The sequence below is a fragment of the Ctenocephalides felis genome, unplaced genomic scaffold (assembly GCF_003426905.1).
Source record: "Ctenocephalides felis isolate EL2017-DRISC unplaced genomic scaffold, ASM342690v1 CF-g0.4_SCAFFOLD_02226, whole genome shotgun sequence".
Classification (NCBI taxonomy): Eukaryota; Metazoa; Arthropoda; class Insecta; order Siphonaptera; family Pulicidae; genus Ctenocephalides; species Ctenocephalides felis.
This window is the reverse complement of record NW_020538380.1, coordinates 24,449-39,729: the sequence shown is the minus strand read 5'-3', so window position 1 is coordinate 39,729 and position 15,281 is coordinate 24,449. Positions and strand designations below refer to the sequence as shown.

Here is a 15,281-nt window from a genome sequence, read left to right as displayed (position 1 = left end):
AACCCAAGATCCTAATCCAACGACACCAGAAAACGATACAATTACTGTACGTGAATTACTATCACAAATTCCCAGTTCATTTTTAATAAATAAAACCGACGGAAATAAAATAAATTTCGAAAACAAAAATGTTTCGTTACAAATTGAAAACAAAACTTTTTGCACAAGACCAATGAAAGAACAAGACTCAAAAAACGAAGAACAACAATTAAAAGACAAAGATGAAATCAAAGAAAGACATGACAAAAACGTTCCAATTTTAACAAAATCAAATAACGAAAGAGAACAGAAAGACAAAATTTTAAAAGACCCACAAATTTCACAAACGCACAAAATGCAATCAGACAAAGTTTTGACAAACAAAAGTTCAGAAATTCAAACAAACAAAACGATCAAAAAAGTTGAAGAACCAGAGGTAGTTACAGTCACAACTACTACCAAACATCCTTATCAAAAAACCAAATCAAAGAAATCTTACGACAAGTACATGAAACCGCAACGAACATTTAAAAACGACGATTAGAATTAATAACGGACAAAAACCCTACGCAAGTAAATCCAAAAAACTGATGCCTCTATTTAAAGATGCATACAGAGTTTTTGAGACAAGTGGTACAGGACGGATCATACGGATCAACGACAAAGGACAGCAAACTGACAACGATTTTTTTTTGCGAATTGAAATTTACAAAAACCAAAAAATGAAATAAAAATTCCAATTGTCAAAATAGACAACAAATTAAGTTAATATAAATATATGCAGGGCCGGATTTAGAAATTTGGCGCCCCGTGGCACTGACAAAAAGGCCGCCCCATCCCTGAAATTTACAAACTTTCGAACTTTTTTTAAAGTAATGGCGCTGCTTTAGCTGCGAGGGACAAAAATATAGAAGCGCGTAAGCGCCGCGTCGCAGTCTAACGGATAAACAATGTTACAGAACTTTATATAATGGAAACAAAATTTATACTTATTATTATAATATCTTTAAAATATCTGATAATTTAATGTGCATATGTCTTATGATCACTTTTGTCCGCCAAATGTTTTTTTCTTTTCTTATTTTTTTTTATTGGATCATCGAAACCGCTATAAAATATATGCAGGGCCGGATTTAGAAATTTGGCGCCCGGGGCACTGACAAAAATGCCGCCCCATCCCTGAAATTTTACAAACTTTCGAACTTTTTTTAAAGTAATGGCGCTGCTTTAGCTGCGAGGGACAAAATATAGGCGCGTAAGCGCCGCGTCGCAGTCTAACGGATAAACAATGTTACAGAACTTATATAAATGGAAACAAAATTTATACTTATTATTATAATATCTTTAAAATATCTGATAATTTAATGTGCATATGTCTTATGATCACTTTTGTCCGCCAAATGTTTTTTCTTCAATTTTTTATTGGATCATCGAAACCGCTAAACCTGCCCCCCACAAATTTAAGCAGTTATTTATTTTGTAAATTTTTTTGAATGTTATTGGACGCTTTTTCTCAAAAACTGAATAATCATTTTTAGCATTTTGGCCCGTATCATCAAAACTGTTGGACCTGCCTTGACCAATAACTAATCAGTACGACTCCTTATCAATAGGAATTGAATCATAAATCGGTTGATCCGTGTTCTCAAAATCGACTTGAATGATTAAAAAATATTAGATTTGTATTGATGGGGAGACGTGCTGATTAGCTTTTGGTACAGGCAATTACGAAAAATGATAATTTAGTTTTGATATTTCTTCTCTGAAACAGCTACGCAACGCGATTGCTTTGCAAAAAGTTCGAAAAATTTCAAAATACAAAAAATGTGTTTTAGAAGTCTTTTTTTCATTTTTCAATAAAATTTAAAGCTCTTTATAAAATGTAATTTTCAGTACAGGATATTTCAGTAATTTGTCTTAAGGCACAATGCCATGAGTCACTAGTTTAAATACTTTTTTCGACGCTATAAGCTTGGAAGTGCACAAATACGTCATTTTAAGAGGGCTCGAGAACTGAAGAACATATTTTTCTTAAACTTCCAGCTTGTTTACGGATCTTTATATTAGCCAAATTGCCAAATTTGATAACTTATTAACTAATTTGATAATTTACGTTCGGAGAGGGAGGCAAGGCAAAATAATAAATTTTAGTTATCGTTTATTTCAACCCAAATTTTGCATTGTAATCGTATTATGTTTTGTTCATTATATTTCTTGAAATAAAAAATGTTGTTAAAAAAGTTGATTATATTGTATAGAATTTTTTCTCACTATCCAAATTTTGCCGCCCCCAAAATTTGCCGCCCTGGGCAGTAGCCCCGATTGCCCCTACTGTAAATCCAGCACTGAATATATGAATTAAATGTTAGAAAGAGATAAAAAAAAATAAATTAAAATAAAATTGTCACAACCAAAGATCTCAAACTTTTTTTCACAAACATTAAATTTACAATGTAAATGAAATCAAAGTTTTTTTAAGAAAAAAAAAAAAGAACATTGTTATATTATAAGCCATGATAATTATTGTAAAACTGTTTATATATTATTAATCAATTGAAATGTCATATTTTGAAATATTATAAAGATGTTATATAACTCAACTGTAATCATGAAATTTTGAAAAATATTACCATTGAAATAAAATTATGCTTAATTGTAAATTCATGATATTGTTCTACAATAAATACAATTTTTGAATTTTTTTTTAATTAATTAACATTTTTTTTAAATTTTTCGAAATTTCATGAAAAAAAAATGTATTTGAAATATTATATGAACTTTAACATTATATTAATTATATCCAAACAAATAATTATAAGAAATCTGTACAATGTAATAGCATGAGCACAAACATTTTTTTGAAGCACCCGAAATGCTTTCTTTTGTGAACGCACGAGGGCGCGCGTTTTTTCGGCGGGTGAGGTGTAGTGGTATTCACCCTTATAATAGTTATAAATAATATTGTAAATTGATGTAACAGTCAATATGAACGACGCAATTAGTATTGCTCATAGTTACATTGTAAGCTTGCAGTAACCTTGCAAGTGTTGATAAAATTCCTTTTGAAACCGCAAACTGTGTCCGACGACCAAGTAAAGCGTAGTTTCTGACTCACATATATCGTACATTCTAGAAAAGGAATGCGTCATACCGATAAGGAGTATTTAAGGTTCTGGATGATGCAATAAACGGTCAGTTTGAGTCAGTATGAGTATGGGTCAAGATCAGTATGGGTTAAGATCAATATAGTTCAGTTGTAATCCAGTTATAATAAAATTCAGTCATTTGAGTAACATAAAGTAATCAATGGAGTTATATTTAAGTTCAGTGTTCAAATTATATGAAAAGTGTACAAGAATCATGAAATAAACGTAAACATCAAAAGTCTTCATCTGTTTTACTGATTCCATTTCACATTCTGGTACCAGCTTGATACTTAGCAGCAGGAAGAACCTACATTTTGTTGGCTCCGTCGCTGGATGGGGCACAACACTTTACCTTTCAGAGATTTCAGAATATTTTGGCATACCTTAGAAAAAATTGATGTATGTGTGTGTGTGCGTGTGTGTATGTGTGTGCGGATACAAATTTTCGTCGACGGTTTCGGGAACACCGATCAACCGATTTGAATAATTCAAAAAACATTCGATTCGTATTGATAAGGAGACGTGCTTATTAGTTTTTGGCGAAGGCAGGTTAAGCCGTTCCGGAGATACGGGGCAAAAAGTGCCAAAAATGGTAACTCAGTTTTTAAGAGAACGGAGCGTCCGATTTTAATAATTCAAAAAACATTTTACTTGTATTAAAATCTAATTTTTTCGAAGTAATTTTTTTCAAAAATGTTAATAGTTTTTAAAAAAATAATAATTTTTGGTACGGGAAGTTCCAGCAATTTGCCTTAATGCACGATGCCATGCGCGCCACTAGTTTTCGATTTTTTTGAGATTATTATGACTATTACTATATTACTATACGGGAAGTTAACAAACGCAGCTGTCAAATAATCCAAAATTAGATTTATAAACAAAATAACCTAAAATTACGTTCCATTCTCCTAATCAGCTGCGTTGTGATTGTGATATGTTTACTGTTTACAGCGTTTGACATATGAGAGGTGCCAGCCGTCCAATCACCGACGCTCATGACGCATTAAAGAATGTCGAATCATACGAACTTCGGGCACGAATTCATAAACACAGATAAATAATAATTATTCACAGCAAGTATAGCAAACGCATTTGCGACTGAAAATTCGGCACAATCACTTCGAACTTTCTCATAATTTATAGTGTTTATAAGGAATTAAATTTATCGCACGCATGTTTGTTTTGTCTTAAAACCAAACAATGAATTACATGGCGGTTGTGCTACTGTCATTGGCTATTATAGGTAAAGTATAAAATTATTTTTTTTATTATAAATATTCTCTCATTTATATTATTAACAGTGTCTATTATTTCTCTCTATAGGCTTTGTTGCCAGTAGCCCCTTGACAATTATCTCTAGCAATAATTTGGGTGCCAAGCAATGTACGTGGGGCCCCAGCTTCTGGTGCGGAAACTTGACGTAAGTTTTTGACATAATGCGTATTTTATAACTATCTGTCTTGTCAAAAGATTTGTTTTACATTTGGCATTTCCCTAATTACGCATAGCACATTGAAATGTGTTATTTATACTACTGAAGCGTATAAAGAAATAGTGATGCTTTTGAACCACATCAAAATGCATTAATGGAAATTAACATTTATCCATATCGTACCATTTCCTATCATTAGTTTTAGATTTTTATTGTTAACTGCGCACCTAATTTTCAGTTAGGCTGAAAATTAGGTGCTTCAGTTAGCTTATAAATAGTTCTTACCTTTCCTTAATTACACATAGAACATTGAAATGTGTTATATTACTTATGCTACTAAAGCGTATAAAAAAATAGTGATGCTTTTGAACCACATCAAAATGCATTAATGGAAATTAACATTTATCCATATCGTACCATTTCCTATCATTAATTTTAGATTTTTATTGTTAACTGCGCACCTAATTTTCAGTTAGGCTGAAAATTAGGTGCTTCAGTTAGCTTATAAATAGTTCTTACCTTTCCTTAATTACACATAGAACATTGAAATGTGTTATATTACTTATACTACCAAAGCGTATAAAAAAATAGTGATACTTTTGAACCACATCAAAATGCATTAATGGAAATTAACATTTATCCATATCGTACCATTTCCTATCATTAACTTTAGATTTTTATTGTTAACTGTGCACCTAATTTTCAGTTGCTTATAAATAGTTCTTACCTTTCCTTAATTACACATAGAACATTGAAATGTGTTATATTACTTTTATTACTAAAGCGTATAAAAAAAATAGTGATGCTTTTGAACCTCATCAAAATGCTGGAAATTAACATTAATCCATATAGTACCATTTCCTATCATTAATTTTAGATTTTTATTGTTAACTGTGCACCTAATTTTCAGTTGCTTATAAATAGTCCTTACCTTTCCTTAATTACACATAGAACATTGAAATGTGTTATATTACTTTTATTACTAAAGCGTATAAAAAAAATAGTGATGCTTTTGAACCACAAAAATTTATTAATGGAAATTAACATTTATCCATATCGTACCATTTCCTATCATTAATTTTAGATTTTTTATTAACTGGCACCTAATTTTCAGTTGCTTAAATAGTCCTTACCTTTCCTTAATTACACATAGAACATTGAAATGTGTTATATTACTTTTATTACTAAAGCGTTAAAAAAAATAGTGATGCTTTTGAACCTCATCAAAATGCTGAAATTAACATTAATCCATATAGTACCATTTCCTATCATTAATTTAGATTTTTATTGTTAACTGTGCACCTAATTTTCAGTTGCTTATAAATAGTCCTTACCTTTCCTTAATTACACATAGAACATTGAAATGTGTTATATTACTTATACTACTAAAGCGTATAAAGAAATAGTGATGCTTTTGAACCACATTAAAATTTATTAATGGAAATTAACATTTATCCATATCGTACCATTTCCTATCATTAATTTTAGATTTTTTATTAGCTGCACACCTAATTTTCAGTTGCTTATAAATAGTCCTACCTTTCCTTAATTACACATAGAACATTGAAATGTGTTATATTACTTATACTACTAAACCGTATAAAAAAATAGTGATACTTTTGAACCATCAAATGTATTAATGTGAATTAACATTTATCCCTATCCATCGTACCATTTCCTATCATTAATGCTAGATTTTTTATTAACTGTGTAGCTAATTTTCAGTTGCTTAAAAATAGTTCTTACCTTTCCTTAATTACACATAGAACATTGAAATGTGTTATATTACTTATGCTACTAAAGCGTATAAAGAAATAATGATGCTTTTGAACTACATCAAAATGCATTAATGGAAAGTAACATTTATCCTATATTAATGACCATTTTCCTATCATTAATGCTATATTTTTATTTATTAAATGGGGTGTGCACCTAATTTTCATTGCTTATGAATAGTTTTTACCTTTCCTTAATTACACATAGAAACATTGAATGTGTTATATTACTTATACTACTAAAGCGTATAAAAAAATAGTGATACTTTTGAACCATCGAAATGTATTAATGTGAATTAACATTTATCCCTATCGTACCATTTCCTATCATTAATTTTAGATTTTTATTAAAACTCGCACCTAATTTCAGTGCTTATAAATAGTTCTTACCTTTTCTTACCTACATTATATATATATATATATATATATATATATATATATATATATAAAATATATATACATGGTCTGTTCAAAAAGTACCCGGAATTACTAATAATTAAATTTCGCGGGTCTGGAGTGTCTGATTGTCAAAATTTTTTTTTTATTGTGTTGGTATACATGCCCCTAAAGTATGATGAAATTTTCAGCTATATTCACTGTTTACTTTGTCTGTGGTAGTCGCTAAGGTTCGACGTGTTTTTCTGAGCTCGGCGATTTTACAATGGAAGAATTGAAAAAGTCAAAGAATTTGTATTAAATTTTGCGTAAAAAATGAAAATAAAGTGTTGCAAAGTGCAAAAATTCACCAGATATGGCTCCGTGTGACTTTTTCCTATTCCCCAAAGTTGAAGAGACCCATGAAAGGACGGCGGTTTTCCTCGATTGAAGAAAATCGCCGAGAGTGCTCAAGGACATATCAAAAAGTGAATATCAAGGGTGCTTCGAAAATTGGAAAAAACGCTGGCATAAGTGTATTATATCTGGGGGGACTACTTTGAAGGGGACCACATTAATGTAGACGAATAAATAAATATTTTTTTGAAAAAACGAAAATTACGAAAACTTTTTGAACAGACCTCGTATATATATATATATATATATATTATATATATATACATATGCAAACAATACCCAAATGTGTTTGTAGAAAATGATATGTGGGAGATAACACAGTACAGGGGAAATTAACTCTCCTTGTGATTCATATATGATTGCTTTAAACTCATGACTAATACATTATTTCAGAGAATGATAGTCAATCTGTATTAAGTTGTTTGCAGCATTTGTATAGGTTATATTAAATTGTTTTACTATATTTTATGATAAATTTATTTTTTCATAATTATTTAGAAATAGCAACAAAATTAATTTACTTAAGATAAATTATGACTTGCAAGCAGCGCTATATTAAAAAAATTGTTCTGCTTACATTAATTGAATTGTTTACATATCATTACTAGGATTAGATTTATGCATATGTATAATCTGCAAGAATATACTATTTCTTATTTCTTTCTGCAAGAATATACTAAGATTTATGAATATGTATAATTATGCAAGAATAATTTTAGTTCTTGTAAATTCGATTTTTGTTGAAATTTAATTTTTCTTCATGGTTTTAGTTCTTCAAACATTTTTATGAAGATTTATTTTAATTATTCGATTTTATTTATTTTTTCTACCTTTGTGTTGTTATGACTCACCAATTTATCATGTTGTTTAACATTCTATTTTTACATATATTTATTTTATACTTTCACTCCACTTTTTTTTAATTTTTTCAACAGATTTTTTGTTATTACACTATTATATAGTTTTCAATTATTAAACCATTTATTTAACTACAGAGAAAAGTTTAGTATTGATGTAATATTGATATCATTTGATTTCAGTAGCAAATTTTGGATTTATAAAAACATTTAATTGTAAAACTGCAATTATGATATTGATTATTATGAAAACTTAATGTTATTCAGAAATGCCCGGCAATGTGGTGCTGTCAAGCATTGCATACAGTCAGTTTGGGAACACCAGACGGTTAAAGAAGATAACGACTCTGTATGCCAAATATGTGTTAAAATGGTGAAAGAAGCCAGGGATCAGCTGGAGAGCAACCAGACACAAGATGATCTTCGAGCTGTCTTTGAAGGATCCTGCCAACTAATACACATCAAGCCAATTGTAAAAGAATGTATAAAACTTGTTGATGACTTTATACCCGAATTAATCGAAGCCCTAGCTTCTCAAATGAACCCACAAATTGTTTGCTCAGTTGCTGGCCTGTGCAACAGTGAAAGAATTGATAAAATGCTAGCTCAATCTTCTAGAGAAAGTGTTGAAGTCTCAAAGCCTTTGTCTTGTTCAAATTGCTATGTGGTTGTAAGTGACCTGGAGAACAGATTCAAATCTAAACGTCCTTATGACATTATGACAAGTATGTTACAAATATGCAGAGATATGGGTAGCTTTTCTGATGCTTGCTCTAATACATTACTGAAATACTTTAACAGTATTTATGAACACCTGAATAGTAACTTCAATTCAGAAAATATATGTCATGTAGCAGGAGTTTGTGCTGATAGATATCACACTCATAAAAAGGACAAGGATATAGAAATAACTCCATTGTCGGCAGTGGGTTTTGTTGATGTAGGAGATGACATTCCTTGCGATTTGTGTAAACAATTAGTCCATCATTTGAGGGATATTCTGATTGCCAATACAACAGAATCTGAATTTAAATATGTCATGGAAGGATTGTGTAATCAAACTAAAGGATTTAAATCAGAATGTTTAAGTTTAGTTGACCAATATTATGACAAGATTTATGACTTTTTAGTAAATAATATTGACGACGCGGACATTTGCTTTTTGGCAGGAATATGTCCTAAGGGATCTTTGGTAAGTATTACTTCTAAATATTTTAACATGCCATTTATATTTTTATTCATTAATATTCATTTATTATTAGAATGCTTCAAAACAAGTTCCAATATGGCCATTGTTATCAGTCGAGATTTCGGAACAATTAATGAATTCAGACAAAGTTACAGAATCTCACCGTAAAAAACTCCTAGGTAGTAATGAACCCAAGTTTACTGCTGAAGAAATTCATGCTATGCAGTTACCTGTGAGCAGATTATTTGTTCCGTCTTTCACTGAAATTGATAATTCACATCCTGAGCTTTGTACTTTTTGCGAATATTTCTTACACTTCGTTCAAGAAACTATAACCTCACCAACAAATGAGGTAAGCTGAAATGTTTTGCATTGAATGATTCTGCTCATAATTTCATTCAGAATTTCAATGCAATGTCATGAATTTTAATATAATCAAGAAATAAAATCATATATTTATGAAAAAAATTGAAAAAGTAGCTAGTGGTACATGGCATTGTGCCAATTTGCTAAAACTGCCGTATCGAGAATTAATTTTTTTGATATATTTAAATTTATGTTGTATTTTGAAATTTTTTGAAAATTTTGAACTTTTTTTCAAAGTTAATCGCGCTGCAAACAAAATTTGTTTTAATTAATAAAATTTCTATCAAACGTCTGATCTTTATGTGCATATGTCTAATGATCGTTTTTGACCGCCAAATATCAATGTTTTAAACTTTTTTTTTCTGTATCTTTGAAACTGCTGGACCTGCCTCCCTAAAAATTTAATATATTTTTCATTTCATCAATACAAGTAAAATGTTTTTTGAATAACTCAAATCGGAAGCTTCATTCTTTTAAAAACTGAACAGCTGGACCTGCGTTTGCCAAAAACTAATCAGCACGCCTTTTCATCAATAAGAATCAAATGTTTTTTGAATCATTCACATTGGTTGATCCATGCTCTCGAAAACGTCGGCGAAAGATTGTATCCACACGTACATACATACATACAAACACACAATCATAGGCGCACACACATACATACATTCTTTCTAAGGTATGCCAAAACGCTTTCTAAGGTATGCAACCTTTAAAACGTAAAGTTTACTATAACCCTACAGGAAATTAATACTTTTAGAGACTTCAACTTATGGTAACTGATATGAAAAATATTTATATTTCAGGAATCTATTAAGCAAGCCATTGAACGAGTGTGCTTAAGACTACCAAATGGTGTTCAAGCTCAATGTCGTGCCTTTGTTGATACATATGGAGATGCCTTTATTGCCATATTTGTGCAAGAATTAGATCCATCGCAGGTAATTATACATTAATTTATATTTCCAATTCATTATTTTGTTATGAAGCAGAAAAATAATGGTAAAATATTGTACTTACAATTAAAATTATGTAAATTAAACATAACATTACAAGTGTATGAAAAATTTATCTTGAATCGAAATGCTTATTTGCAGTTACTGGAAATGCATGATCTTATATGTAATGTGAATTCATGAATTTGAAACAATTTTTTTTTACATTTTTTGTGAATAAATGACCTTATTATTAAAGATCTATTGCTACACTTGCACTTATTTTTTCAAGTCATATTAAAAATATGTGATTAATATTAATTATATTCAGGTGTGTCCCAAGTTATCTTTATGTCCAAATAAAGAAGTTGAAGTGTTTGAACAAGAAGATACCAGAGACAAACCAACTTGTCCTATGTGTCTAATGGCTATGTTTGAATTAGAAGAGAAGCTTAAGGAGGATAAAACCAAGGTATTCTAAATATGAGTTTTGGTTTTAATCACAAATAAAATAGATCCACACTATATATTAGTAACATTTAGTATTATTAATATTAATTATTATTGATTAAGTACTATTAATACTTTGTATTAACAGTTTATACTGTTGTAAATTAATCTTCATCTTCACATGTTTACCAAAAATATTAATATGATATAATTGCATCATATAAAACCAAACTTTTTATTCTTCAGATAGTTATATTTTTTTTAAAATTTATTTCAAAATAGAATTTAAAATATTTTGCAGGCAGCTGTTGAGCAAGCACTATCTGGATTATGCAATCATCTTTCTGATCATCTGAAACCTGCTTGCTTAACCTTAGTAAATACTTATTATAATCAATTAGTTGAAATGCTGATGGCTGATTTTAAACCACAAGAAATTTGCGTGTACCTAAGATTATGCCATGATAAGAATCCCGACTTAAGTGAATTGGATATTTTGTGCCAGTACCAATTAATAAGACCCATGATATAAGTACGTATTTTATTAGTACCTGATTTATTATAATATACTAAGGTTGAATGAAATTTGGTACATTCATGATAACTAATGTCACTTATGTTATAACCACAGTAAAGTTAATTTAAATGAGATTTTAGTGCCTTGACTTTTTAATATCAATAGGGTGGATATACTTTTACATTACATTACATTTTATATTACAATTGAAGAAAATTATAGGCTATGCATTTCTATGGTTCATAAATTTAATATATTTATTTTCTATATTTTCAGTGACAAATGAAATATTGGACACCACAATTAATGGTCAAACCATACAGGTTGCTGTTCAAACAAACTTAATTCCTGAAAAATTTTCTGACAAACCGCAATGTATCATGTGCGAATTTATAATGAAGCAGTTAGAAGATGAGCTCAAAGATAAGCGAACAGAAGTACGTATTTATTAGTTTAACTTTTTTGCTATGGTTAGTGCACATAGCTACCGTCAAGTTTGAAAACATCTGGACAATTATTATTATTATGTATGAAAGCAATGCAACTTATTCCATGCGGTAATGTAAGTTTTTAGCTGTGGTATGAAGTGAATGTTCAGCACCAGACATGATATATTTTGTCTGCCCAGATCACGTTACAATAATCATTATTATATTGGCAAAAAATAAAATTGAAAAAGCAAATATAATTATATTTTACATATTTTATTTGTATTAAAAAATTATCTCAACGGTACACATACCGGCCATCTTTATTGATTGGTATAAATGTGTACATCAATCTTATATTTTCTTTATGATTTTTATCTTAACAATTATCACATATTAAAAATATTATACAAAATGTTTTTTAAAACAATTGAAAGGGTGAAAGATAATAATAATGTTTAGTTAATAGTGATTTGAAATAACTAAATTTTACTTTATTTCACATTTTAAAGGAGGACATAATTAAATTAGTGAACAACGTGTGCAAGGCGATGCCCAGAAATGTAAAGCCAGAATGCATTCAATTTGTGCATAAATATGGGGATTTGGTAATACAATTGTTGATTCAAGCCTTACAACCAAATGAAATATGCTCCTTGCTTGGCCTTTGTAATTCCTAATTAATGAATATAAAATGTGAGTATTACAATAAAGTCTAAACTTATTTGAGAATTATGTCGCATGGACACTTTATGGATGTACATTTTTACATATATGAAATTTCTACATATTTTTACTCATATAGACTATATATATACTCGTATATATATATATATATATATATATATATATATATATATATATAATATATATATATATATATATTTATATTGAATATTGTTTCAGGTGCTGTAAATTGATTATGCTTAATATTTTTTAGTTCAAAAATCATATGTAAGTTTAAAAGTTTAAAATCATATGTAAGTAAAATTTAATTTGATAATAAAAAAGTTTAACATATTGAATAAATAGTTCATTATTGTTACCAATGAAGATATTGAATGAATTATAAATAATGTCTCATTAGGATATAGTATGATCTGAAAAATGTGTATATTGTAATATTTAAAAATGTTAATATAAAATAAATCTACTGAATCCAAAATTTATTATTCTAATTATATACTAAATCTTATATTTTTAGTTCTGGTGATAGTGCTATTCCATTGTGTGCAAATGTTAAACTCTAGAAATAAGTATCTATACCAGGAATATATTTTCTTCTGCAATCAGGATTGCTACATTATTTCATATGTTAGTTTTCTCTTGCGAATATAATTACTTTGTACACGTTTTTTTTTTTTCGATAATCATGTTTTTTCTTTCATCAGTTACTACATTCACAGTCATGTTATGGCTTATGATTAAACAATTACTACATTCTTATGATTAAACAGTTACTACATTCACAGTCATGTTATGGCTTATGATTAAACAATATCTCTATATAGCAACTTAGGATTTTGAGATTGTTGCTTTATTAGCTAGAAACTTTTAAAATCAGTCGATTTTCATTCAGAAACACAGAGAATCTGTCAACATCTATTTACAACTAATTAAAATAAAAATAATAATTAGGTGTAAGTGGCAATTGCTTTAAGACAAGTTGCAAAATTTTCCTGATACATGTATATAATTGATTTAATTAGAATTGAGATGTTGCAACTTTTAAAATTGCGATGATGGCACATTATTTCACATGTTGATGAATTTTTATAATTAAACTATTTTTAGTAGGCATATTTTGGGTGTTTAAGACTAGATAATAAATATCATATCATAAAATCATCAAAATCGTTAAATCCTTCTATTAATTATGAAGAAAGCGCTCAACCAATCGACATCTTTTGAATTTTTAAAATCGTTTTAAGATTGTTGGTTAAATGGTAGACAAAAAATCACTTTGCACTTTATCTTTGTTGCTGATTATAAAAAAACACATCCCGGCCGATCGACTAGCTGTAATAGTATTTTGCCTTAAGGCAAGTTGCACGAACTTCCTGGTACGTATGCATAAACAACCTAATCAATAAAAAATATTATACAGATTTGTAAATAAATATGTAAAATGTTTTACCGTTTTTTTCCAAAAATAAATATTTCGCTTTCGTTAAAAACGATTTTCAATTGATGTTTTTGAATCATATATAGGTATAACTACTGTAATTGTATAAATTAATTTGTTTAACATGTTCATTTCGGGTTAACTGTAATCAGTGTCTACCAGCGAAACACGTCAGAACGTGCATATGCATCGGTATAGGATTCTAATTAGAATCGCTCAAAAGCGGGACGAAATGCTAAACTGTTATGAATTTTTATAATTGAACCGCTTATCGCAGACCTATAATAATTTAAGTATATTCTATAAGATCATGATATCTAACATAAAAAAAAACGTTGCGAACAGTTAATTGCAAGAAAACGGTCCGGCCTATCTTTACCAAATACTAGTCAACGCGATTTCCGATCAATATGTTTCGAATTATTTGAATTTTTAAAATCTGTTCCAAATTGTGGGCTAAAACGCGTGGACGAGAAATTTTTCATTTTTCTGATAATTACAAAGTGGGTTGGTCGATGATTGTGGATAACTAATCAACGCGAGTCCTTATCGAGATGCTTCGAATGATTTTAAATTTTTGTTAAAATCTGTTTATTCGATTTTAAGAAAACGTCGATAAAATGTTTAACTTTAACAAACGCCAAAAAACTGGTCACTTTTTTCAAACTTTAATAATTTTTAAAAACTAAATAACTTGTAAGGCCGTAATATCTGGATGTTCTATAAGACCATGATATATATATCGTCAAAAAATGTTTCATAAAAATTGTTGAAAAATATTTTTTTTAACTGTTAATCACAAGAAAAGTGCCCAACCAATCTTCGCCAAAATGTAATCAGTATGATTTCCAACCAATATCTTTCAAACGATTTTTGATTTTTTAAAATCGATTCCGGATTGTGGGCTAAAACGTGGACGATTTTTTTTCGTTTTTCTGCTAATTACAACGAAACGGCCTATCGTCGCAAAAAAAACTGGGAAACGATAGTCCTAATTAAGTTATACCAAATGGCTTCTGAACATTCGAAGTCGAATAAAGGCCAAAAATCGACTCACATACGCACACACACATCATTTTTACAAATTTGGTCTCATTTGATTCAGAATCACTTAAGTGAACTTTCAATTGAAACGCCCACAAACTAAATTTCTCCTTCGGGTAGTTAATCAACGCGAGTCCTCGTAGAGATTCATCTATTGGTTTTTAAAATTTGAAATTGGTCTTTTTATTATCAAGACACAGTTTCTTTAAATTGATTTTAATTTTTTAATAAACGGCGACGAGTAGGGAT

At 29.3% G+C, this 15,281-nt stretch overlaps 1 protein-coding gene across 1 annotated transcript; it reads left to right on the top strand.

Annotated features, from left to right (window-relative positions):
* The first annotated feature begins 4,122 nt into the window (after positions 1 to 4,122).
* LOC113380577 (prosaposin-like) lies at positions 4,123 to 12,849 on the top strand. The gene is made up of 10 exons (XM_026619761.1): positions 4,123 to 4,368; positions 4,449 to 4,545; positions 8,249 to 9,173; positions 9,244 to 9,522; positions 10,340 to 10,474; positions 10,800 to 10,940; positions 11,220 to 11,418; positions 11,712 to 11,872; positions 12,376 to 12,559; positions 12,770 to 12,849. The coding sequence occupies exons 1-9, from the start codon at positions 4,326 to 4,328 to the stop codon at positions 12,541 to 12,543; spliced, it is 2,148 nt and encodes a 715-aa protein (XP_026475546.1). The 5' UTR covers positions 4,123 to 4,325; the 3' UTR covers positions 12,544 to 12,559; positions 12,770 to 12,849.
* The last annotated feature ends 2,432 nt before the right edge of the window (positions 12,850 to 15,281 follow it).

Excerpts from the sequence above, each read along its gene's own strand:
- LOC113380577 (XM_026619761.1), top strand. The coding sequence starts at position 4,326 with ATGAATTACATGGCGGTTGTGCTACTGTCATTGGCTATTATAG. Across the intron at positions 9,174-9,243 it reads TATGTCCTAAGGGATCTTTG|AATGCTTCAAAACAAGTTCC; the intron begins GTAAGTATTACT and ends ATTTATTATTAG. Across the intron at positions 11,873-12,375 it reads TCAAAGATAAGCGAACAGAA|GAGGACATAATTAAATTAGT; the intron begins GTACGTATTTAT and ends CACATTTTAAAG.